The sequence below is a fragment of the Rhipicephalus sanguineus genome, chromosome 7 (assembly GCF_013339695.2).
Source record: "Rhipicephalus sanguineus isolate Rsan-2018 chromosome 7, BIME_Rsan_1.4, whole genome shotgun sequence".
Classification (NCBI taxonomy): Eukaryota; Metazoa; Arthropoda; class Arachnida; order Ixodida; family Ixodidae; genus Rhipicephalus; species Rhipicephalus sanguineus.
The window spans coordinates 117,263,331-117,288,539 of NC_051182.1; the positions used below are offsets into that span (position 1 = coordinate 117,263,331).

At 48.7% G+C, this 25,209-nt stretch overlaps 1 protein-coding gene across 1 annotated transcript in view; it reads right to left on the minus strand.

Annotated features, from left to right (window-relative positions):
- The window catches only part of LOC119398960 (fatty acid synthase-like), a 138,577-nt gene that overhangs the window by 72,262 nt on the left and 41,106 nt on the right, over nucleotides 1-25,209 (minus strand). Inside the window, exons 19-27 of the mRNA XM_049417479.1 lie at nucleotides 23,652-23,771; nucleotides 22,324-22,679; nucleotides 15,513-15,866; nucleotides 14,000-14,243; nucleotides 13,597-13,839; nucleotides 11,744-11,977; nucleotides 9,690-9,934; nucleotides 8,499-8,759; nucleotides 7,139-7,352 (exon numbers count right to left, since the gene is read on the minus strand). Of these exons, the coding sequence (XP_049273436.1) occupies nucleotides 7,139-7,352; nucleotides 8,499-8,759; nucleotides 9,690-9,934; nucleotides 11,744-11,977; nucleotides 13,597-13,839; nucleotides 14,000-14,243; nucleotides 15,513-15,866; nucleotides 22,324-22,679; nucleotides 23,652-23,771 (2,271 nt within the window). The remainder of the gene's footprint in view (nucleotides 1-7,138; nucleotides 7,353-8,498; nucleotides 8,760-9,689; nucleotides 9,935-11,743; nucleotides 11,978-13,596; nucleotides 13,840-13,999; nucleotides 14,244-15,512; nucleotides 15,867-22,323; nucleotides 22,680-23,651; nucleotides 23,772-25,209) is intronic.

The window sequence follows — 25,209 nt, forward strand, 5'->3', positions numbered from 1 at the left end:
CCCAAGGAAGACCGACGTTTGGCGCGCCCCTGACAACCGCCCACTCTGCTACCACTGCGGGGAGGCCGGCCATACCTACCGCCGCTGCCAGTACCGTCAGATGGGGCTACGCGGATTCGCCATCAACGCGCCGCGCCCGCAACCAGGCGAACGGCCTCGCGACATCGACGACTACCTCACAGGAACACAGTGGCAAGAACGACGATCTTCCCGCTCGCCGTCGCCCGGCCGCTACATGTCACCGCACCGCCGGCAGTACACTGGCCCAAACCGGGGCCGGTCGCCTAGCCCGTATCCGGAAAACTAAGGGCAGCAACCGATGGAGGTGCGGTTGCTGCACGACGAAATGCCGAAGATCCTCCGCGGCCGCCGACGACGACAACGCGAGGAGACCTGCAGAACACGACGCGAAGCAGACGAAGTCCTGCCGATGAAACCTCGCGGACCGAAGTAGACCTGACGACGCAACGGGGAAGCAGCGGAACAAACCGACGTAGCCGTGACCCCACGCCACGACCTAACTGCAACGCGAGACGACGAACTAGCGACCTCGACGTTCTTATCGACGGCCACAGCATCACAGCTCTCGTCGACACCGGAGCCGACTATTCTGTCTTCAGTGGACCGTTCGCCACCAAGCTGAAGAAAGTAAAGACCGCTTGGAGTGGACCCGAAATCCGGACAGCTGGAGGCCACCTGATAACGCCGATTGGTGTCTGCACGGCGAGAGTCACCATCAATAACCGGACTTATCCTGCGAGCTTTGTAATCCTACAAAATTGCTCTAGGGATGTGATACTTGGAATGGACTTTCTAAGTGACCTCGGCGCCGTCATCGACCTGAGATCTGAGTCGATAACGCTAACCTCAGACAAAGCGCTCCCGCCCCACGCAACGCCAGGGAACCATGCATTGAATGTGATAGAAGAGCAGGTGACCGTTCCGCCCCGCTCCAGCGTCATTATTTCCGTCGGCACCGAAAAACCTACGAACCTTGAAGGCGTCATCGAGGGCGATCAGCAACTACTCCTGAACCGTCAAATTTGCGTCGCAAGAGGTATAGCCGAACTGCGTGACGGTAAAGCAAAGGTAGTGCTGACAAACTTCAGCCACGAATATAGGCACCTCAACATTGGTACGACGGTTGCCTACATCGACGAATGTGTAGCCGCCAGCGATGCTTTCGCCCTCTTCGATGCTGCCGAACCTGCTTCGACGAATAGAGGTCCCGAACCGGATTTTGACGTCAACCCGAGCCTTCCGAAGGTCAAGCAAGACCAGCTCAAAACCCTGCTCCTGCAATACAAGGACTGTTTCTCGTCGTCATCGCGGGTCCGACAAACGCCCCTTGTTAAGCACCGCATTATAACAGAAGAAAATTCTCGACCACTCCGTCAGAGCCCCTACAGAGTTTCGACTCGAGAGCGCGACGCGATAAAGAAACAAGTCGACGAGATGCTACGCGACAACATCATCCAGCCGTCCAAGAGTCCGTGGGCGTCACCCGTGGTGTTAGTGAGGAAGAAGGACGGGACACTGCGCTTCTGCGTTGATTATCGGCGCCTGAACAAAATCACGAAGAAGGACGTGTACCCCCTCCCACGGATAGACGACACCCTGGATCGACTTCACAACGCGACGTACTTTTCATCGATGGACCTCAAGACCGGCTATTGGCAGATCGAAGTAGACGAGAGAGACCGAGAAAAGACCGCTTTTATAACACCCGACGGCCTCTTTGAGTTCAAGGTCATGCCTTTCGGTCTTTGCTCGGCACCTGCGACGTTCCAGCGCGTCATGGACACTGTACTGGCCGGATTGAAGTGGCAGACGTGCCTTGTGTATTTGGACGACGTCGTCGTGTTTTCCTCGACCTTCGACGAGCATCTCCGGCGGCTCGAGGCAGTACTTCAAGCAATCAAGGCCTCTGGACTGACCCTGAAGCCAGAAAAGTGCCGATTCGCGTACAACGAGCTCTTGTTTCTGGGCCATGTGATCAGCAAGTCTGGAGTGCGCCCAGACCCGCGGAAAACAGCGGCTATCGCCGACTTCGCGCCTCCCTCCGACAAGAAGGCCGTGCGCCGATTTCTCGGCTTATGCGCCTATTACAGACGCTTCGTCAAAAACTTTTCACGCATCGCCGAACCACTGACGCTTCTCACGAAGACTAACGTGGAATTCAGGTGGGAATCGGAGCAAGTGCAAGCATTTGAGGAACTTAAACGACGCCTGCAGACGCCACCCATACTTGCACATTTCGACGATTGCGCCGACACTGAAATACACACCGACGCTAGCAGCGTAGGGCTTGGTGCCGTCCTTGTGCAAAAGACTGACGGGCTTGAAAGGGTTATCAGTTATGCTAGCCGGTCACTATCCAAGGCAGAAGCCAACTATTCCACAACAGAAAGGGAATGCCTTGCCATCATCTGGGCTACGTCAAAGTTTCGCCCCTACCTCTATGGCAGGCCCTTCAAAGTTGTCAGTGATCATCACGCCTTATGCTGGCTAGCTAACTTGAAGGACCCTTCAGGTCGTCTCGCACGATGGAGTTTGAGGCTTCAAGAATTCGACATTACCGTCGTGTACAAGTCCGGACGAAAACACTCTGACGCCGACTGCCTCTCTCGTGCCCCCGTCGACGCGCCGCCGCAAGACGACGACGATGACTGCTTCCTCGGAACTATAAGTGCCGACGACTTCGCCGAAAGGCAACGAGCCGACGCGGAACTGGGGGGCCTTATGGAGTACCTCGAGTTCAAGACCGCCGTTGTTCCGAAGGTATTCAAGCGAGGACTGTCGTCGTTTTTCTTAAGGAACGGCGTTCTCCTGAAAAAGAACTTCTCGCCACTTCGAACGGACTACCTTCTTGTCGTGCCCTCATCCTTGCGACCAGAAATCCTCCAGGCCCTACACGACGACCCGACGGCTGGACACCTCGGTGTTTCCCGCACCCTCGCCAGAATACAGGAAAAGTACTACTGGCCACGCCTTGCTGCCGACGTCGCCCACTACGTCAAGACTTGCCGAGATTGCCAGCGACGGAAGACTCCGCCGACTAGGCCAGCGGGACTTCTGCAGCCAATCGAACCACCTCACCGGCCGTTCCAGCAAATCGGGATGGACCTACTGGGGCCGTTCCCGACGTCGACTTCCGGCAACAAGTGGATCGTCGTAGCGACTGACTACCTCACCCGCTACGCGGAGACGAAGGCCTTGCCCAAAGGCAGTGCCGCCGAGGTAGCCAAGTTCTTCGTGGAGAACATCGTTTTGCGTCATGGCGCCCCAGAGGTCCTTATCACAGACAGAGGTACCGCCCTTTACTGCGGACCTAACTCAGGCGATCTTCAAGTACAGCGAGACGAGCCACCGCCGCACCACCGCCTACCACCCGCAGACCAATGGCCTCACCGAGCGTCTAAATAAGACCATCGCCGACATGCTCGCCATGTACGTCGACGTCGAACACAAGACGTGGGACGCCGTCCTTCCGTACGTGACCTTCGCGTACAACACGGCCGTACAGGAAACGACGCAGATGACGCCATACAAATTGGTCTACGGACGAAGCCCGGCAACGACGCTCGACGCCATGCTACCAAACGTGACCGACGAGGAAAACATCGACGTGACCACCTACCTACAGCGCGCCGAAGAAGCACGACAGCTCGCCCGCCTACGGATAAAGAACCAGCAGACGACTGACAGCCACCGCTACAACCTTCGACGACGCCACATGGAATACCAACCCGGTGACCGTGTATGGGTATGGACGCCAATACGCCGACGAGGACTTAGTGAGAAGCTTCTTCGACGATACTTCGGACCGTACAGGGTACTTCGACGCCTCGGCGCACTCGATTATGAGGTTGCCCCTGACGGCATTACGAACTCTCAGCGGCGCCGTGCGCGACCTGAAGTCGTCCATGTCGTGCGCCTTAAGCCGTTTTTTGCGCGTTAGCGAGCCTGGGGACTCTATTTTTTCCTTCGTTATTGTAATTTATTTGTGTATGCACTTGTTTTGTTTTGTTCTTTTTTCTCTTCTATGTTCTTTCATAAGCATCGGGACGATGCTTTTTCAGAGGGGGGCAATGCCACGCCCACTTCTTGTCTTGTTTTGATGTATTCGGGTTTGACCGGCAGGGACGGTTATCAACGCTCGACGCTGTCCGCGAAGTAGTGTTCTAGAAGCGTCGCGATTGTAGTAGACCGGTTTGTTAAGATTGCGCCCCGCACGCGAATGTTCCAGTTTTGTCTAGAGATAACGCCGCCACCAGCGATATTGCTGGAAAGTTCGATAGCGCCTGTATAAAAGCCGACGCGCTTGATCGCTTGTCAGTTGATCGACGGACGACGCCCTGTTCGCCGCTATCATTGTACAGCGTGTATTGCTGTAGTTCTAGTTCTCAGTTTCTCGGCCACAAGTTCGGCCAAATAAACATTTTCATCTCGGACGTACTGACTGTTGTCTTCGTCGACGTCACGACCACGTGACAACGCGCGAGCGGGCGGATGCAATGGGGAACGGCCCCACTGGAACTCTACGGTAGCGTTCCAGCGCTGACACGAAGGAACATATCGTCTCCCCAACTATCAACATAGTGTCAAACAAATATCAATGATATATTACAGAAATACTTGGAAAAGACTTGCAAAGCACAAAAATACTCAGAAAAATTTGCAAAATAAACATACAAAGGCAATAGCTTGACGAGGAATCGGGGCGTCAGCTTTGCTCTTTCGACGGCTTTCACGTATTGGAGCTCGCTTTCTGCACCTCTCCTGGTTTCGCACAGCCTCCGAGATCGGCACACCTTCGACCATGCGACAATTTCGTGCGCTGATGTCATAACCTGACGTCATCTTATGTGATCTTCTAGCCACGTCACGATGAAGTCACAGTGACGTCACAAAATTTGGCGATCTTTGACGTCTGATGACGTTAGAACATGGCGTCACCATTACCACTCTCTGAACACGTGACTTTTTGCATCGTTCGTGTTGACGCCGCCGTCGACGGTCACTTGCACTGAAATTCGATGGCGGTGTTCAGTGTAAGCGCTTTAGACACATTATTTCCGGCAGCTTTTGTGCAAAGTGCTATCAGTTGGTAGAGATCAGTGGGTCTTAGTAGACGACAAGAAGTGGCCATGAAGTGCATTTCGCATTCCGCGAGCTGCCGCGACAATCACGATATGGCTTCAATGTTGCAGTCTTTAACTTCTTTCTTTGTTCATTTTAATGTTTACCGAAGTAAAAATAGACGTAACGACGAAGATGTGGAGCAACAGAACGGCATGATCCAGCTATATGAAGGCGCTGCTGCAAGCTTGTAACCGATACTTGAAACGATAATTGTGCTTTTCGCTTTCTCAACTTCGCGTTCGGGATTTATCAGCGAAATAAGAGTAGTTATGTATTTTAATCGCATTTTGGTGTCATGAGGTTAATATGCATCTAAACATATTTGTTCACACCGCGTCCACCTAAATGTGGCTACTCTGGTCGGGAATACACTACCTAGCCACGGAGCTACCTCGCTTCATGCAAAGATAAAAATTTCATAGTGCAATAGCGCAACAAACACAGGGACACAGGCAAGAGAGACGATACAGGCGCTTTCCGTGCTACTGCAATTAAAAAATAAATCTAATATCGCTGAAGGGAAGATATACGCATGATTGCTGCAGTAGATAGCTGTGTCCAACAGTTCCTGCTCACGAGATGAGAAGTATATCCGATGCAGCATTGAAGTGTAAACACTTTACCATTTCAATGAACATATTCCCTTGTGACAGTACCCAAACGGTAATCAGATTTTTATTTTCAGCAATTTTGAGATCGCACTTCGATTTTGATGATCTTAGCACTTTAACTGCTCAGCGATTATGCCCGCACATTGTCTAGCTCCTGGACCCAGTATGAAGTTCTCGTGATTGCCGTCGACCACCTTGACATCGACTGTTCCATGGAGAAACTGTAATGATTGAGAACATGAATTTCAATGTTTATTGTGGAATAGTAGCCTCAGTATACGCCTGTGTCTTATTTATATCGCAGGCTTAGCTAACACTTCAGTGAATGCATGCGTGTGTATGAAAGCTTACAATACGGCTGGGGCCGTCTCCGATCGCTGTATTCCTTAACGACATCGCTGAAATCACATAGTCGGGGCTTATATGGTGGGCCAGTACCTTCACGTTTCATTGTGTCGAGTGTCGCATTCTTCTTACACATAGCAATCACGTTGCGGCTTTACCCCGAGGTGGTAGAGGCTCCCGAGATCTCCGCCTCGATGCGACTTGCCCCCCGGTTAGCTATGCCATTTTGTTTATTACGAAGCCGAAGTATCGGCGTCTTAGTACAACGCTCGTCTCTGATGCCGCGCAGCCGTGTATTTATCATGCGATTCTTTCGAGACGCCTCTCATGCACGTATCTTACCTCTTATATTCATATATGAAACATGGCATATCGATAACGTGTGGTATCAGTTATGCTGGAGGCTCGGTTCAGAGTGAACATATTCACTGTTGCGGTTCGCCTTTTACATAGCGTCCCGCCGGCTTTAATAGATGTCATCGTGGGGAAGCTCTCGGAATTAATTTGGATCTCCTGAACTAATTATGGCTTACCCCAAGACTGCAACACACGGGCGTCACCTTGCATAAGGCGACGGCGGAAACGCTGTGACTCGACACCATCATTTATGATTGTGACTTTCGTGCTAAATGGCTAAGATCCATGGTCCCCGAAGATCAGGTGCAACTAGTATATTCAAAAAGTAAGAATAGACAGGCTTGTCTATGGTTCATGCTGCACCTGTACTGTTTGAAGCGTACAAGATGTGTAGAGCGTGCACAGCGTTGTTTGCGCGTGTTTCAGCTTCTGCTCGTCTTGTAGACTTCGCGCTGTACCAAAGACTGGTACGAGTCGTGGTTCACGGTTGTAACTCAGAACATGTGCCGTCTGTGAAGCAGTGACACGAAACCTGACACTTTCATAACTCTGTACCATGTGCCTCAGAGAAAACCGGCTCGTTCCATGCGACAAATGAGAACTGAGGGATGCAACACGCATGGACATACAACTCACTTTAGATAGGCCGTAATCATGTGGAAGTTCTTCCGCCGACTTGCCCGGACTCGACGACTTGACAAGCAGTACGTCAACGTGGAATTTTGCGCGAGGCTGGTACTTGGAAGCAACGGTGACGAATTCGTGGAAGGCGCGTACGGAGGTGGCCACATCCTGTCTTCTCGAACGCAGTTTCGGGCATGCCTCGAGGAGGAGGTCAGCGACCACTTCTTGCCTAGCATTCCAGTTCGTAAGCGAGTTCAGCTGGTTGCGGACCTAAAGATGAGAGTAAGGGCATAATGTTAAATCTCCATCGAACGAAAACCGCTTTTACGAATTTCCTAACCTAACGAAGAAATTTGCTATCCCAATCAGGTACCCATAGAGTCCAACGTTGTCATCAACTATAATTACCAAAGCTATCATAGCAATAAACCCGATTTAACGAAGTCTTTCGGGGAAATAAATGAGGAAAACGTAGCGATTTATTTATAATTTTGACACACACAGTTTTTTCTTCGGGAGTGTGCTGTAACACTATCGAGTTAAAACATGTAGCCACCCGAGCCGCGTCCCAAATTTTGTTTTTACGAGGCTAGGCGCCGCACCCATGCATGAAACAACGGACTTTGCGATTGGTAGCGCTTTCATATGCCAAATGGCGCTAGGGGCGGTCTTGGTTGGCCCTGTAAATGCTCCCACAGGAGCTCAGCTAGTGGTCGTTATTTAGATGTTTATGTGACAGATCGTACTGATCGTACTATTATACTATTTTGCCTGGTTAATCTTCCGGAAGGGAGGAAGGTTAGCCAAGAAGGCGCATAGCTGGCTACACTACCATGGGGGAATAGGAAGATGAAAGAGAGAGAGAGCTCAGATGAGAGAGAGTGCAAGGAAGGAATTGTGTGGTGAAATGGCTGATGCGTGTAGCGCTGCATCACTTAGTCAACGGCATTCGTCTAAGATTGTCGTCCTCACGAAACACAAAAATGCGCTCACTGCTTTGCGAACTCACGAGCAGTGGGGGTGGTATTCCAGCAGCAGCTCTATTGGAGGTGATAGATCGTCGCAGTAGGTTCTGAATAACGTTTAGTTCAGGGCCTGTTCTTTGGTGTGAACAGCGTCTGAAACATTTTAATCGATCTCACAGAGTTTTGAATCTGAGGTCGCCAGTATTCAAGCTAGGTATGATGGGGGCCTAGTTGGTACGACATTTTAACTGAGTCACAACTGCGCGCATGACGGAAGAAAAGTAGAAAAATTATACAGGACGAGCGCAGTCTAAGAACACAAATGTTAGTCTGCACTCGTCCTCTTTACTTCTTCTACTTTTGATCCGTGCTTTGCGCCGTTTTCACTCATTTTAAACGCCAGCACTCGACCAAGCCAAACGACGTTGTAGTTCAAGCATCCTTTGCAAACCTCTCGGAAGTCGATGTCCAGGTACTGCTTGAGAAACGCGCACAATACGAAAGATTCTTCTTCCTCTTTGGCGTCCGTAAAGTGGTTCTGGTAGTGGCTCCACCTCATGGCAACGTACTGGGGTGAGCCATCAAGGAGGATGAGGCTTCCCACTGATTCCCCGGCACTTTGGAGCTGCACAGCCATCTCGAAGGCCACTGTGGCGCCAAGGGAATACCCGACCAGGCTGTAAGGGCCTTTTGGCTGGACTTCCTTGAGTCTCTGAAACAACAAATTTGGCAATGTCGCATGCATATGACATTTCATTGTAGCCTCATTGACAACGCGAATCGTGGTGATCAAACATAACAGTTACACAACGCGACACCCCTAAATCGCTGATTCCGGACTTTTAAGATTCTTCTAAATGATGAAACCGAGAGTTCATCACTGCCAAGACATATCACTGCCAAAACATAATCTTTCCATTAAACTTTAGTTCCCAGTCCAGCGCCTGTCCTGTGTGTTCTTTACTGTGTCCTGTTGTTCCTCGCGCTACGCTTCGGAATGAATAATACGATACCGCTGAGGCGCAGACTGTAGATTTTACAATTTTTCATAAGCTGTGCAAAGGCTGACATGAAGCAGTGTAAACGTTATCATGATTCAAATGCTAGTACTGACACTGCCACATTCGCCAAGAGCAATAGAGCGGGTACTGCGTTAAACGTTGAGAAGGTTTACTTCCCACGCACATGTGCAAATAAACACCCAAAAATTATATTTCGCAAAGACGGCGCCCATGTCACGCGTCAAAAATGTCGTCAATTCTCATCTATCGATCGCCTCGTATATTTGAATAGGATACATCTTGGAACATGCGCTAAATTCGCTATGGTGCGGCGAATCCTATGAGTTTCTCATTCATCGTGACTCACGTTCTGTACCGATTCGTGTGAGAATACTGCGCCAGCAATTTATAGCCTAATCTGTTTTGAACGTTCGCACTACTGCTGAACACCGTATGGACGGAAGGGTCATTGTTAAGCAGTACCTCTTTGTACTTAGCCTTACCTTCCCTAGGCATGACAACGATCTAAGCAAGTGAAGGGTTTTCATCTCTAGTAGTTGTCGGAGTGCCTAGGTATCACGCATAAATATTCTATAAATACACTGAGAGCTTTTCACTTTACCTGGAGTAGTTGTACGTACCTGCAAGTAGGCAGTCGCTATCCCCTCGACGGATCGCACCGGAGTGTCGGGTGTCCACTGCATCCCGACGGCTCTCATAGGGAGGTGACTGGCCAGCTCTAACAAATTCGCCACGTGACCCTGGAGTGAATGGATGAAAAATACGGGCGAGCGTCCATTGACGTCATTCATATTCACAACGACACGGTCGGGCACCAACTTCTCAACTGATGTCCGCCGTGGAGCCGCGGGTGGCCGGGTGGGCACTGCAAATGTGCGGGACGGTATGTGTTAGGTACATATTTAAACACTGTAGGCGAATAAAGTTAAATACATATTGATAAAGCAGTAAAAATATACACGCTCACGCATACATAAAGAAGATACACACACAAACGCTGGACTGCCACTGATATCGTGTTTCACCACTAGCCCAGTCGTGTATATGAAGTAATTAAGGAAACTTTTCACCATCAACAGCACCGTTATGCAGTCGAAACCGATTGTAACAATGTTCAAGCGCCACGAAAACATGCTCGAGCCAGCGGTTTCGTGAGTCGATTCGTTGCAGCCGTAACAGATTGCAAAAGTTGGCTTTGGCGCAATTCAGGATCGTCACGCTGTGAATCATACCAAGAATTCGAATGGGCTATTGGGGCAAACTCCTTAGATGCCTCAGGAGACGCGAAATTTGCCCGTCGGCGGCGTTAGCATGGTTCATGCAAAAAAATAATCATCGTGTGATGATCCCCAAAATTTGTCACGTCAACATGACTCACAGTGACGAGCCGTAACGTCCCATGATGACGCCATCACGAGACATTGTCGCATTGTCGCTTGTTCAAAGGTGGGCCGATCACGGAGGCAGCGCAAAACCAGGTGAGGTGCAGAAAAGCTTGTCAAATGTCATGCTTCCAATCTTGGAGGTAGTGCAAAACTACGTTAGGCTCAGAAAGCTTTCGGGGGGAAAAGGGGAGGGGGGTTAGATCAATAGATCGACTGAGAAGAAAAACATTACGATGGCTTTCGCCTTCGTGTCATCTTAGGCCAATGCGTAATGGACCCTGCCTGCAAGTATCTTTGTCAGCGCGCGTGTGCGCCCGTGCCTTACAGATAAGTACGGGAAATACATGGCGGCTTGACTGCGGCAAGCGCCAAACGTGCCAGTAAAGATTAACCGCTGATAACCTTATTAAGAGAATCGTCTTCAACAAACTCTTGGATAACGCAAATGACTTAGTGCAGTTGTAAGCGTACTGTGCGCTCCTAGTAAGAGACAGCAGAAACGAGCCGTTCACTACTACCTCTTTGTGCGACGCCACTAAAAGCGCTGTTCAGATTGACGCACAAAAGCACCGCGCCCACCTGTGGTCAGCATCGAAGTGGGCACTACGAGCACTCGTGCGGCAAACACGTGCCTACGGTTCAGGAAGCGGCCCGGCAATGACAGCGCGAGATTATTAGGCGACTTGCTTCATACAACCAGGGATGACCGGCTCCACGCGGAAGAAAATGCTGCGTTTCATTCAAACGGCGGAGATTTTTGTACACTAGCACATCGTTTGCGGAGATTTTTGTACATTAGCACATCGTTTACGCAAATTTTTGCCTAGTGGCACATCGGTTACGCGTACATGCATCGCGGACAGCCAGACGAGTCGTTCGCTCTTTTGCCCCAACTTTTCTGCTGCACGACATTCGTTTAGAAACGCTTCTTGGTATCACAACCGGTCATGCGAGAGAGCCGCAACTTTTCCGTGCTTTGGTGGTATGATCGGCTTGCGTTACGTTACGGGGGCAGATCTGCCATCATCCGTTTCGGCGGCGAAGAAACTACGTGGCCAGGAACAGTTTTTACGCAAGCGACTGGCTTAATCCGTCGAGAGAAATGCGCAGAATGATGAAAACAAAGACCAGCACAAGTTACTTAATTTCAAGTCATTCCCCAACCAGATCGATATCTGTCTGACGTTTACCTTTGGACATCTTATGTTGAGGAACAAGGCTAACCTCGCCTGCTGAAACATCCCCACCACCACCACCACATTCGCGTGCGATAGGCATTCCTCGCTCACCGTCCATCGTTTTTGACTCCGCAGTGGTGTTCCTGGACGGCCGCTTGCCTTCTCTATTGCTTCTCTCGTCCATCTCCCGAAGCTTGACTATGGTGAGCAGCCGGATCTGGGGCATGGACATGACGAAGTCGTAGTCTCGCTCCAGGGTCTGCTGCACCTCAACGCCCATCAGTGAATCCATGCCCAGCTCGCCGAGGCTGACGTTAGGATCGAGGCTTGAGGAGTCCTTCACACCTGACGGTAGAATGGCGTGGAGCAGGGATCGTTATAACGCTGTCCGTAAAGATTTAAGGAAACTATATCTGCAAAGGTCGTTGACTACGGGCAGCGCTGAATACTTTTCTTTCCTGATGAGTCAGCCTTCCTTATAATGCGCATGAATGAAATTGAATGTGTATGGCAGAAATGGCATGTCTGTTTAGTCTACGAAGCTGTGTTTAGGGAAGAGGATGACATACGGTGATAAAGGCTGTTGTGTCTTGAAATCATCTGCATGTCATCATGATCGACCAAATATATTGAGGGCGTAGCCAGAATATTTTTTTCGAGGGAGAGGCAAGGGGGGAGGAAGAGGGCGTAACCACCCTGTATGTTTTTTTCGTGCGTGCGTTTGTATGTGTGCATGTATACACATACATATGCGAAATTCGAAAAATCAGTGGGCATAAACAGTCTTAACACCCCCCTCCCCATGCCAATGAAATGTACCGTCAGTGTAATCTAAGTAAGGTAATAAACCAAACCTAGGGAGTCGTGCTCGGCCGCCTTAAAAATTATAGCGGAGCCACGCAAGATCGAAGTTAGCCAGAAAAAGTAATTCATGATATATATGACAAAAAAGGGAACCTCAATATTGCTTGTAAAATACAGGTCTCAGTTATAAGCTCAAAGAAAGCTGCTGGATCGCGTCTCTAATACCCTCGTATCACTGTTGTCGAACTTTCCGGAGCCCTATACTAAGGCGTACCTAATAATCATTTCGCGGGTTTGGCACGTGAAATCTCAGATATTATTTTAATATCAAATGGCTTGCCCAAAGGAGCTAGACAGAGAGAAACGAAGAGGAAAGGCAGGGAGGTTAACCAAGCTTTGGCGCTGTTGGCTACCCTACACTTCGGGTGGAGGAAGGGGGAATAATAGAAAGGAAAGAGTAGAGAAGAAAGAAGAGTAAGAAAGAGATGCATGAACAGTTAGTAGTTTCCAGAGGAGCAAGCTTCCAGCGCACAAGCAAAGATCAACCTTTCCCATCTATACGTGCGCTCCTCCTACTTCAAGTAATGACAAATACAAGACAAGACAAAACGTATGAGCATCGTAACCTCGGGAGATCAAGAGCATTTACCCTCACTGCTTAATATTATTATGTATAGTCGTTTAAACTTTAGAATCCCGCGGCATTTCTTTCTCAAAGACCATCTACTTTTTTCTACTCCATTGGTGCACACAAGTCTGCACCAACGGGCGCGCAATCCGGACTGATGTCATGAGCCCGACTGCCGCTGACTCCGCTTTTGGAGGACATTGCCGAGTGCATGAGCAGCACTATTTCTTTAGTCGCAGAGAGGATCGGCTGCATCGCTTCGGCCGTCCGGACTTCTTAAGGTACATCTGACTATAGGGCTTTACGTGCCAAAACCACGATATAATTATGAGGCACAGCGTAGTTGAGGGCTCCAAAATATCGACCACATGGTGTTCTTCAAAATGCACCTAAATCGAAGTACACGAGACCTCTAGCATTTCGCCTCTAGAAATGCCACCGCCAAGACCGGGATCGCACCCGCGACTTTCGAGTCAGGAGCCGAGCACGCTAACCACTGTACCACCGCGGTGGCGATATCCCCACTGCTTACCAAATATATTGGTAATGGTCTGGACAAGGTTTCGAGCCTTCGGTCTCTGCTCATTCGACGCGGACGATGTGTCAGTCTTGACGAAGCTCGACACGACGGGATGCTTCTGGTTCAAGTACACGTCGAGCACCGACAGGCACGAACTGATGCGTTGAGGCGCATAGCCCGCGTAGTCCAAGTCGGCACCTTTCGCGTCACGCATTACGCCGACGTCACCGATGATGCTCCACTGGACAGCGAGGCCTGCGAGTACAGGATTCGTTCGAATTAGCAGTGCTGCTTCCGAATATTTTATTCGTAGCTCCGATTTTTTTTTGTAATATACAGAACCAACTATCCCGAAGCATCGCTTTAATTAGGTATGTATACGTACTAAAGGCGCTGTACAGTAGCAATGACTCACCGGGTAATCCGTCTGCAGCTCTCCTCTCGCAAACACGCTCTACGATGGCGTTTGCATAGCCGTAGCCGGTCTGGCCTCGATTTCCGCGTCCCGCAGAAACGGATGAGAAGGCGACGAAATGGTCAAGCTCTGTGCAGAACTCGCGAGACACTTCGTCCAGGTTTCTGGTACCGTCCGCCTTCGGCCTGCACACGGTCTCGAAAGCTTCGGGCGATTGATTCTCTAAGATCGCATCGTGAAGGACCTGGATAGAAAAAAAGGCCAAAATGTTATACCTCGAAGAGCGTTGATTACATCTCTGTATCAAAAACAAAATAAGCCAGGATAGGCTAGGGGTAGTGCTTATAGCAAAGCGCGGATACAGGTTTTTTTTTTTTTGCTTCCTTTACTCTCTTACTTTCTTTTTGCATGAGAATGCCTGAAGAGAACTATAGTCGGTTAGAATACATACAAACTCCACCCCCAGAGCTTCCGTGCTCCTGACAGTATGTTTTCGCTGCTAGTGTGAAACTACGTACAGCCGCAGTCACGTCTGTGTAGAGCGCGCGAGCAGCCGCTTTTTGTTCTGTCGCGCGACACCTTGAGGCAGTTTCGGGCTCTGACGTGGTGTGTCAGGAGCATGCGCGGCCTAGTAGTCAGGCTGACCACGTCAGAGCAAAAACGGGCTGTTCAATGACAATAAAGAGTTCGTCTTTTTTTTATTTATTTACGACAGAGACTTGCCCTTAAGGTATAATATTTGTTGGGTATATTTGTGTTAAATGTGCGCCGTTAGGCCGGTGTTGTGTATGAAGTGAAGAAGTGTCTTGTGGAGTGTGTTGTCATGTATCCATCGGTCATAACTGTTTGTGTCACTGTAGCGAAGACCATCTTGCAGGAGATGATGGGAGCGTTCCGACTGTAATCCTTGGCATGTCCATATAAGGTGGTATGCATCTATTCATCAAAATATTACATTTGGCTGAGCGCTGATGTCGGAATCTTCGCTGAAGTTTTCTAGAAAGTTCATGTTCTCAACCGAAAACTAGCGACACGAACATGTGAAGGAAAGTCACCTGTCTCAAATGCACGGCATGTATTTGAAGTCACGTGAATGAGGAAATGCGTTTGGACTGGGCATCTATGCAAAATGTCTAGGGGGTTGACAGAGATTTCTGTAGGTAGGGCTAATGTTTCTTTTTAGGAGGTAATCAGCTACAAATTTTTCTCTCTGTGTGGGATAATGGGCTCATTAAAATCATAACTGGCTATTTTCGTCTATCGTTTCGTGTTTAATCGTCATCCTGGTTTTTATTTCGTAAACGTTGCCACTTTCGACCATACACACAAATAGGACTCAGCGGTTGGTCGCACAGAACCAAGAATCCTAGTCCGGTGGTTGCAATGAAGACCCACTGTTCGCAGGTGTACAGCGTCGTCGGATACGGCTTAGGCCAGGACAGGTTCGGAAAAGCTGTGTCATTCAAGTGGGGACGAAGGATTGATCCATTCGTCATGCTCTGTGTGCACTTACCACTGCGAGGCTGAAGATCCCGCCAACGGGGCCTAATCTTTCGGCCATTTCGATGATGGCCCGGGCTCCGTGTTTCGTCGAAACGTCCTCCTTGCTCACCATTACGTTAGCTCCCATACGGCGAAGCCTGCGGAGGCACAGTCGCTGGTATCCGGTCCGTACGCCGGACCGTGACGTAAGCAAAAGCTTGCGACATCCCCTATTCGCCATCCAGTCGGCGAGTTCCAGTCCACAGCCTCCGAGGCCACCGGTGATTACGTAGGACTTGTGCTCGTAGAACAGCGTCCTACAGGTCACCTCCACGGCTAGTGGCGAGGCTGGCGCAGTCTTCTGTGGGCTCTCCTCAGGTCGAATCTGCGATTTTCATTGCAACGAACAAAAAGGTGGCAGTCTTGCTTCTCTTCCAAGCACTTTCGGCCTAAATATTCTCTAAACGTTTTCTAAATATTTATGACCGCATACTACAAGGTAACCAGCATAAGTCTTCGAACGTTCTGTCCTTAGTAATTCTATGTACGTTCAGGGAGGTTCGTTGCGACATAGCTTTCCACTCGCATACACGATGCCTAGCGAATCACAAGTACACAACTCTAGCCCTATACCACGCGCTCTTTCCGTGAGCAGGGACGTTGCCTGAAAGTGTCGGTCATATCCCCACCAAAGTGATAAGGTCACGTACCCTTTCACGTTAGTTAAGGATGCTTCGCGCAATTCCCGTGATCAGCTCCCTTACAGTATGAACCTGTGAGCCCCCTGATACCGGCAATGGGATCAGATTCGAGACTTTGAGTGGTGCAACTTGGAGTGCGTTACAAAGTTCTCGTGAAGTTCTGATCTCACGTCCTCCCATTGTAGACCAAGTGTCTATTGTGCTCGATCGTACTTCTGGTGAGAGTATTAAGAAAAAAAGGACAAATATAAATTTTCAAAAAATGTGTATAGGTTGGTGTACTTTTGAATATTGCGCTAAATGCAGCTCCACTACACTGAAACCCGAGGAAGTGCGTAGCACGGGCACCCAGCGATTCCCGTTCGTAGAGTTCCCACTGCCCCGTCTGCCAATCTGTCGATGACGTCGATGTTTGAAGTAAGCATGTAGTGTTTCCCCAACACGAGTAGAATCTTTTTATGAGATTCGCAAGCTCGATATGCGACAAGCGCGCAGTTTTTTATTTATTTTTTTTTTGCCGCGCTTTTCGGCTTCCTGCTTGCGCTCGGCAGTTGAGATATGTCTCGTCCGCAGCGCGTTTCATCAGGCTGTTTCCCTTAACATGTGGGTGTTGTACTTCGAGCAGGTTTAGACGTTCCTTCGTAGAAGGCTCTATGTAAGACAGGTCTGGCTACTGGCGAGTGCGACGACCACAGCCACCAATCGTCGTTTTGCTCTTCTATAACAGTGAAGCGTCTGTCATTCACATTCAGTACATCCCCTTCAAATGTAGGGAGGAAGGCGCCGGAGAAGCGCAGTGGGAGGAGAAATTGCGGGCTCCGTGGGCGGTGGTGCCCTCTATGGCGCGGCGCGGGTGTCAGCCTCATTTTTCCGAAGCGTTTTAGCTATCTTAACTTAATTATATTCATTACTTCTCGGTTATTTCTGTTAATTCTATTACTTTAGACCTTTTTCGTTCATTTTAACCCGATTTGGAGCATCGCAAGCCATGTTTTAGGCCTGTATTGACCACTTCATTTTGAGCGTGATCAGGCCACCAATAGACACCAGACCGCCCAGGTGGCGCTGCGAAAAGCCGCCACCAGCGCCCTCATCGTAGCCCTGGCGCTAACTGGCTAGTGCAAAGAGAGCCGTCCGCAGCCAATGTGCATAAGCCACAACAGACCGCCCCTCCTTCATTTCTGTCAAGCCATGGTATCCCGAAAGTTAAGGACCTTGGAAGCTTCTTCCGCCAATCCACGCTTCACAAAAGTAGGAAGCTCATGAAAGCGAACTGCGCGTGTAACGAAAGAGAAGTTTCCGTTATTTCGGTACGCTACAACTCGCACGTGCGAGCGAGTAGGCCCTCCGAGGTCCGTTTTTTAGCGCCTAAAGGCGCTAATTTGGGTATATACATAATGTCATAGCGATAAAGCACATACACGATCAATTTAGTTAACTATGTGTATTGAAAGCAGTGGTACAAAGCTCGCTTTATCAGGTACGAATGACCCCGGTGGTTTTCGCCTTTTCAGCAAGTTGCATTCTCTCTTGAGCTCTCGCCTCCTGTCCGTTGGACTGTTTTATTAAGCATCCCCGAATGTTCTGTTCACGGTTGTATTACTGCAAATGGGGATACATCCGTGTCCGTTTTCGTGGGGTACAACCGAAGGCAAAACAAACCTTAAGTTGGTCACGGCCAACATTTTGCGCTTTACTTGTGTGACAACGCACGTGTTAGCATTTGCTAGTTAAAACAGGAACATCGAGCCTTCAAAACATGCGTGCGTGATGCTGTGTGGTGACGATCGATTCATACTATAGGAGGTTGCGGTGTGCGTTGTGTTTGTCGCGCGTGTCGCTAATCTACCCCTAGCTGCTCACTCCGTGTTACACGGCGCACCCCGCGGTCAGAGGCTCTACTAGCTTCATAGTCAAGTGTGCCACGGTTCCCCGTCAGGGTTATGCAAAACAATAAGAGCAGAGCCACACTATCACACTTCATCATGCGAGTTGCTCTGGAGAATGCAAGTAATTCACTTACCCAACAAGTTCAACGGCCGTATTCAGCGCTCTCGCCTTTCTGTTTCATACGACAGCTATGGAAATTGGTAAAACTGAACGTTGTTATTCAGTCCTTTACGCGTCCTTTCCAATTCACAACGTAACAGTAGTGTCTATTCGTAGTGTGTGGAGCTGTCGCGCCTGCTGTCGCCATCTTTCTGATGAGTGATTTAACAACAGTGATACCGACGTTTTATCCCTAGAGTGACCCCCCAAAATACTCTAGATTGCAAAAAAAATCCCTAGGTTTGCTTTTGAATATCGGTATTTAGTTTAATTCACCTTTACCAAGGTATAAAGATAGTTAGCATGGTGGCCCAATTGATTTGAGTCTCATTAGAAGTAAAAAGCATCGTATTAACAGCCACTGAAGCTCTTTTGTCTGCATTTCTATGGAGTAATTACACTTAAAGGGCTTGTACATGGCTGCATTTGGTACAGGGACAGACAAATTTGTGAAGTTCACTTTGCCCACTCAGTGAAGGTATGAATGTGATCGTGCGGGTGAATCGCAAGTCTGTAGCCCCTTTCTAGTACTTGCAACTTGGGAGCTGGAAGTCAATTTCTAATTTACCACATATGTATTCAGCGCTGCATGACCTGAAGTAGTATAGAGGGCCCTTTTATTATTGGCTGATAGCCATCCTATGTACTTTCTTTTCGATCAGCTTCCCATATGGCCAAATACTTTTGCCACTATCCTCGTTTTTATGAAAACGGCGCAACGGAAATACTGAAAGCGCATGAACTGTCTTTATGTCGCTTTTCGTCACGCCATTATCGTAATAATAAATCCGTACCAACTCGCCCAATCGTCAGTATTACTTTCGCTCTCTTTCTGTCAAAGTCTCCTGGTCCAAAAGTTATTAGACAAGAAGACATTGCAAAGTGAAGGCACGCGGCGAGCGTGAAGTTGGCACGTGTTCATGTGCACTATAAGGCAAAATTTCTCTTTTTTTTTACAGAGCAACAATCACGCTCACGATAATACGCACGTACATGCTAAGCGCCTTACGACAACAAATTTTCATCCCCCCACCAGTATTCAGCACATATTAATATCTCGTTACAGGACTGCTATCTCCTTCACAAGGCCCAGCAGAACGCCAAATCTCTCTTAAATGAAAAACAGCAAATAGCAATAACTTGCCTTTTTTAGCCTTTCTAGTTGAAAAACAGTGATTACTTAGTAACGCCTGTCATTAGACCGCTTAATGCAATATTTCCTGAGCCTTACGAAAATCCGTAGATTCATTATAATAAAAAGACGCCAAATCCCTAGGGCTGGCACCACTGTTTAACAAGCACTTTTTGGAGGGTTGGGGGCGCGTCCGACTAGCAGATAGTAATCCATAGCAGTATTTCCGAGGCATATATGCGCAAAACACACACAACATTGAGTTAAATTGTAGTTTCGCACTAGCTTGTTGCACTTGGTTCCACAGCAAATTTTGCAAGAGAGTCGGACTTTGCACTACTGATTTACTGCCTCCTCACTTTGACAGGTGGCCCCACGCATCTCGCAAAACTCTAGAGTCCGACGCCTATTAACCTTCCGCGAATTGACCTACAGATGGACGACAAGCCGGGCCCCTAAAGTGCTACACGCTTAAAATACAAGTCGATATTTCTGCTTCAAGCGGAGAGTTCTATCGGATGGATATGATATGAGTGCGTAAGTTTGCCTAAGATAAAGAATTAAAGATCAATTAACTGCCACCATAACAACGAAAGTTTATTCATGGAGTTCATTGAAAGACTGCAAGTAGCTGGGATGGCTGCGGCACCTAGCGGAGCACACTTGAACCGCACGCTTCTTTCTACATAGCCTCTGAGATTCACTTCGAGAGCGCGCGAAAGACAAAGCTAGCCGAAGGGCAGGGGCGTAGCCAGGGGGGGTGATTGGGGGGTTCAAACCCCCCCCCCGAATTTTTTCAGTTTTGTTTGCGTATATATACATGCGCACATACAAACGCACGCACGAACATACATAAGGTATGGTTGAACCCCCTCCCCCCCCCGAAAAACATTTCTGGCTACGCCCCTGCCGAAGGGAAGGGCAGACGAACCCCGACATGCGAGTGCCACCACGTGACACCTACGTTGAGTATTAGGGTGGCCGGCATATTTTTTACGGTACATAGAATAAATCAGCCTGGTTTGCGAGCGATTACGCCGATCGGACATGATGGTCAGCTGCACATTTATGACAAGTTGTGGAACAATGAATGCCACTGAAGCCCACGTTTAGGCAGGCTTCAAGGTAGCAGCTGCTTTCCTCGCCAGTGTTTGTAGGCACTCGTGGTTCACTTTTTGTCACCCTCAAAAGTTCACAAGGCTAACTGTAGCGTGAGCCGTTAAAAGAAAAAATAAGGTACAATTGACCGAAAATTAAGAATGGTATTGTTATTCTTTCCCTTTCGGTGACTCAGACTACACGTTATCCTCCTCTGCGCGCAAGCCTATCCTCCTCCTTCTTTCTGGTCGAGCGCTGTGGAAAGGAACGAGGAGTACATAAAAAAAATTGGCCACGTATCTGCGTGCTTCGCTACAAATGTCGTCGAAAGCCGATAGTCTTCTGCCGGCCGTACTACATGAGTCCTCCTCCTCCATGTTGAAGCGCAGCACATGGCTCCTAGCGTCGCATTTGCAGCGCAGCCCAAAAAACACTAGCATTTTGAGCGCAGCGCATGAAACACTAGGGTCTTTAGAGATACGTATCTATGTATTTTGTTGTAAAGGAACACACCGTCTAATACTTACGTATTGATGTTTTCGCGTCAGATATGCCTAACATTTGCTTTTTAATCGACAATGTTCACAAGTATGAACGGCGATACCAGTGCAAGATGGCTGGGCGTTCAGAAAGTGGTTAAACTGTGGCCGGGTTGTTGAATCGGGTGACATAATGACAAACAGATAGACAGACAGACAGACAGACCAAAATTTCTGCGTCTAAGTTCCCCAAGAGAGACTATCGTCTTTAAAAAATCGAGGCCCCTTTCTGAAAGAAAGTTGGTTGAAAGCGAGGCTTTCATACAAACTGAATCAAGGTAAAACTCCAAAGCCAACAACCACGTAACGAATCAAAGAAATGATGAGCGAGCCCGATGCGAGTCATATGGAACTTGACTGCTTGTTTAAACTGTACGTTTTTTTTTAATTTTGGGATTGTATTTTTTAGCTTCATGCCATACTGACCGCGACTGTGAGTAAGGCGACGGATGGGCATGAGGCGCAGTCGAGGCGCAACCGGTTGCTCTGCCACGGCGTTCAGCTCAGGCCGACCTTCGAACAAGAGGCTACACGTAACCGTTCGCGGCGCAGAAGGTAGGTGAGCTACCGCACCAAGGTGCCCTTACGCAACCGCACACACGAACCCCAGCTGGATCGCCGAGACTCGGATGGTACTCGTGAATCATGAGGAACGCTTTGCCAAGCTAAATGGTCCGAGCGAATGCACGATAGCGAGGACACCTGATTGTCAAGCAAGAGTCGATTGCAAACGTCGCGCGTAATGCAATGCAGGTATATGCAGTTCGTCTGGGCACCATGGCGTTGCAGTTCCCATTGTTCTTATGTGTACAACTGCGATGTAAACTTCAATGTTCTACGCTACATAGGTCATGCGCCATTGTTCTATTATGTGCGCAGATGCGTAGATAGTTCCATTGTGTGAGTTAGCTTTCGTGCCGTGTGTTTTCGGCATCCACGGAAAAATCAGTGAACCATAGACAGCTTCGCTTTGAAATATTAGGAGCCCTTCCCTTATCGATTAATATTAATAATATTATGTGGGGGTTTCCGTCCCAAAACCAAGATATGATTATGAGGGCTGCCGTAGTAGAGGGCTCCGGAAATTTCAACCATCTGGTGTTCTTTAACGTGCACTGACATCGCACAGTACACGGGCCTCTGCCATTTTGCCTCCACCAAAAGGCAAACGCTGTGGCCGCGATCGAACCCCCGTACTTCGGGTCAGCAACCGAGCACCGTAACGACTGATCCACCGTGGCGGACTTCCCATATCGAGAATATCCTTCGTTATACAGGAAATTTCGTTATTGCGGCGTTCTAATGTACATAAAGCTGCCTCACCTCGAGCACGACTTTTCCGACGTGCTTCCCGGAAGCCATAAAGCGGAATGCTTCCTCAGCCCGGTCCCTCGAGAAACGAATGGCGTCCAGTGGTCGTACCACACCCGAAGCGACGCCGTCGCGCACCAGTTGCCAGACGCGACGCCTGTCCTCCGCTGCGAGCGGGCTGTCGCCGTACAGCGACTCTAGTAGTATGCCGTACACGACAGCGCTCTTGAGGAACACTGACATTCCGAGCGGTGAGTCCTTGGACATGTCGAACTTGCCGATCTCCAGGAACCGGCCGTATGTCCCCAGGCATCGCACGCTGGCCTGTAGCTTCTCCCCGGCGAGTGAGTTGAGCACGAGGTCCACACCTGTTGGGCCAAGAGTAGGGCGGAGAGACTTAATAAAATTACATATGTGGTCGTAATAAGTGAAACTATGTCTCAGTTGCGGAAGTGAACGTTTTATATGGTTATATGAATGTAAATACCTGCTGCGGTATCACGTGTACGTACTGTACTAAACAATCCGTCATAGGAATCGGTATAATACGAAAGTCATCCTGTCTTCACAGGGGTAGCTGATTGTTTATTCTACATTGATGTATGAGAGTTTGAACAATGTTTATTGGAGCTGGGCAGCTATAATACCGTTTTACGTGGTTGCACCAACGTTGACGCCTACTGGCACATCTCCATCCCGACGACTAACGCCAAAGATATTGATTTAATTCTTGTGTCACCTGAAGTAGTTAACATACGCATAGACACAGCATATGGGGAACACGGCGCAAAGGTGGCATCAACAAGGACATAGTAACACCGGTACTCAATATGCAAACAACGTAGTTTTTATCGCCATTGACGTCTAAACAAAACCGTCCAATTTAAGAAAGAATACCTAGTACGTACAAATGTACCGTTGTTTCATTTACTTATTTATTTTCAGATACCGCAGCCATATGCAGGGCTGCTGCAGGAGTGGTATACATATTCAAAAGAACAAACAAATAGACAGTTTACGAGTTTATTACATACAATGGCATTTATGACAGTTTATGACATACAAGCAAGAAAAACAAAAAGCAACAATATTACCATAACAGTTCTTGTACAAAATCTCAGATTGCGATATCACTAACAGAACCAGGTGAACAGGGTACATGCACTGTGGAATAACGCGACAATATTGCAAAAGGAGTACCTGAAAAAAAAACATGTCGTATGTCTTTACTTCTGCAGCACGATAATGTCCCAGTCTCGCCTAAGAAGGGCGCAGCTCTATCCCACTTCCATGGCACCTTTCCTTTCCCATGCTTTCATCGTGCAACTCCCACCACTCACCTATGCCTTTGGTTTGACGCATCACGTGATCCTCAAAGGACAAGTCACGAGAGTTCGCGATATTCTTCTCCTCCAACTGCGGGAAGCGCCGCAGAAGGTACTCTCGCTTCTCCCGGGAGCCTGGAATAGAGAGCATTGCATACTGAGAATGCTTGAAAGAGCACTGCGGTGAGATAAAGAGTGTGCTCAAATTCGCAGTTGCTGATTGAAGCATAAGTAGTTATTTCGCAATAATTTCTTGCGCGGTGACCAATTGCAAGCAGTTAAATACTCATGAGTAGCAGCCTGTACACAAAGTACTAAGAAAAGGCACAAGCCATTCATCTGACATGCCATTTATAATGTTGATGAGTAGCGCACCGCCTTGAATGCGGTCCGCTTTTCATTGTCTTATTCACTCTAAATTATGGTGCAAATGGGAGTTCAGCAATATGTGGTGCGCTTATATGGTGAGCAATATGTCGTGAGAAATACGTGGTTTCCCCGAGTACCAGCCACGTATACAAAAGAATTTTTGCCTTTTTTGTGTAATGCACGAGCCAAATTCAATTTTGTGAGCTGGTAACATGTCAAGGGCGCCATGTTCTGATACCGCATGCTCGAACTTCAGCGGCCTCGACGTCATCAGATGTTAGTCATTTGGTCCAAATAGAGGCTAAAGGAAGGAAGGAACAGGAGATAAAGGAAAGGCAGTGATCTTAACCAGTCTAGAAGCACCAGTATACTACCCTACACTGGGGGAAGGGATGGGGGAGCTTATAAAATAGAGAGAGAGAAAGGGAGAGCACGCACGCACAAAGTCACAGACATCTCACTGTCCTGATAACACCGTTAGTCTATAACCGCTGGTGCAAGTCTGATGTCTTCAAGATGTTGAGCACTGCCTTAGTCGCCTTCACTCGCGATGACCTCTCAGGGCGACGTTCCAGAACTGTTTCTGCCGTCATCTGTCCGGAAGCTATGCGTGCAAGAGCGACTGTGAGCGATCTTCTCCTGACATTGTAGCGAGGACAGTCGCAGATGTACTGTAGTGTCTCCTCTCTACCACAGTTGTCACAGAAAAGGTCGTCAGTCATTTCGATTCGAAAGGAGAATCACTTCGTGAAAGCCACTCTTAGCCTTAAACGGCAAAACAGAGTGGCATCATTTCGGCGTAATAAAGTAGGTGTCTGAAGACGTACAGTGGTCGGGCAGTGGTGGTGGTTTTGCAGTCTTCTTGTTGTATTCCAAATGGAGAAAGTTATTTCTCGTGCGGCCACTCAAAGTTGGCTAGCAGCATCGGTCCTTGATAGGGTATTGTCTCGAGCCTGTCGTCTTGAAGAGCTGATCAATCAGCATTGTCGGTGTGTTCATTGCCTATGACGCCGCAGTGACTTGACAGCCACTGAATGTCACGTGGTGCCCTTTCTCGAACGAAGGATGGAGGAGATACCTAACCTCGAAGACCAACTGATTGTATGGTCCGTGCCGCAGGGCTTATAACAAAAACTGCAGGGCTTCCTTCGAATCGCTGAAGATTGGCCATCGTTGAGGCTGTTCGTAGTTGACTACACAAAAT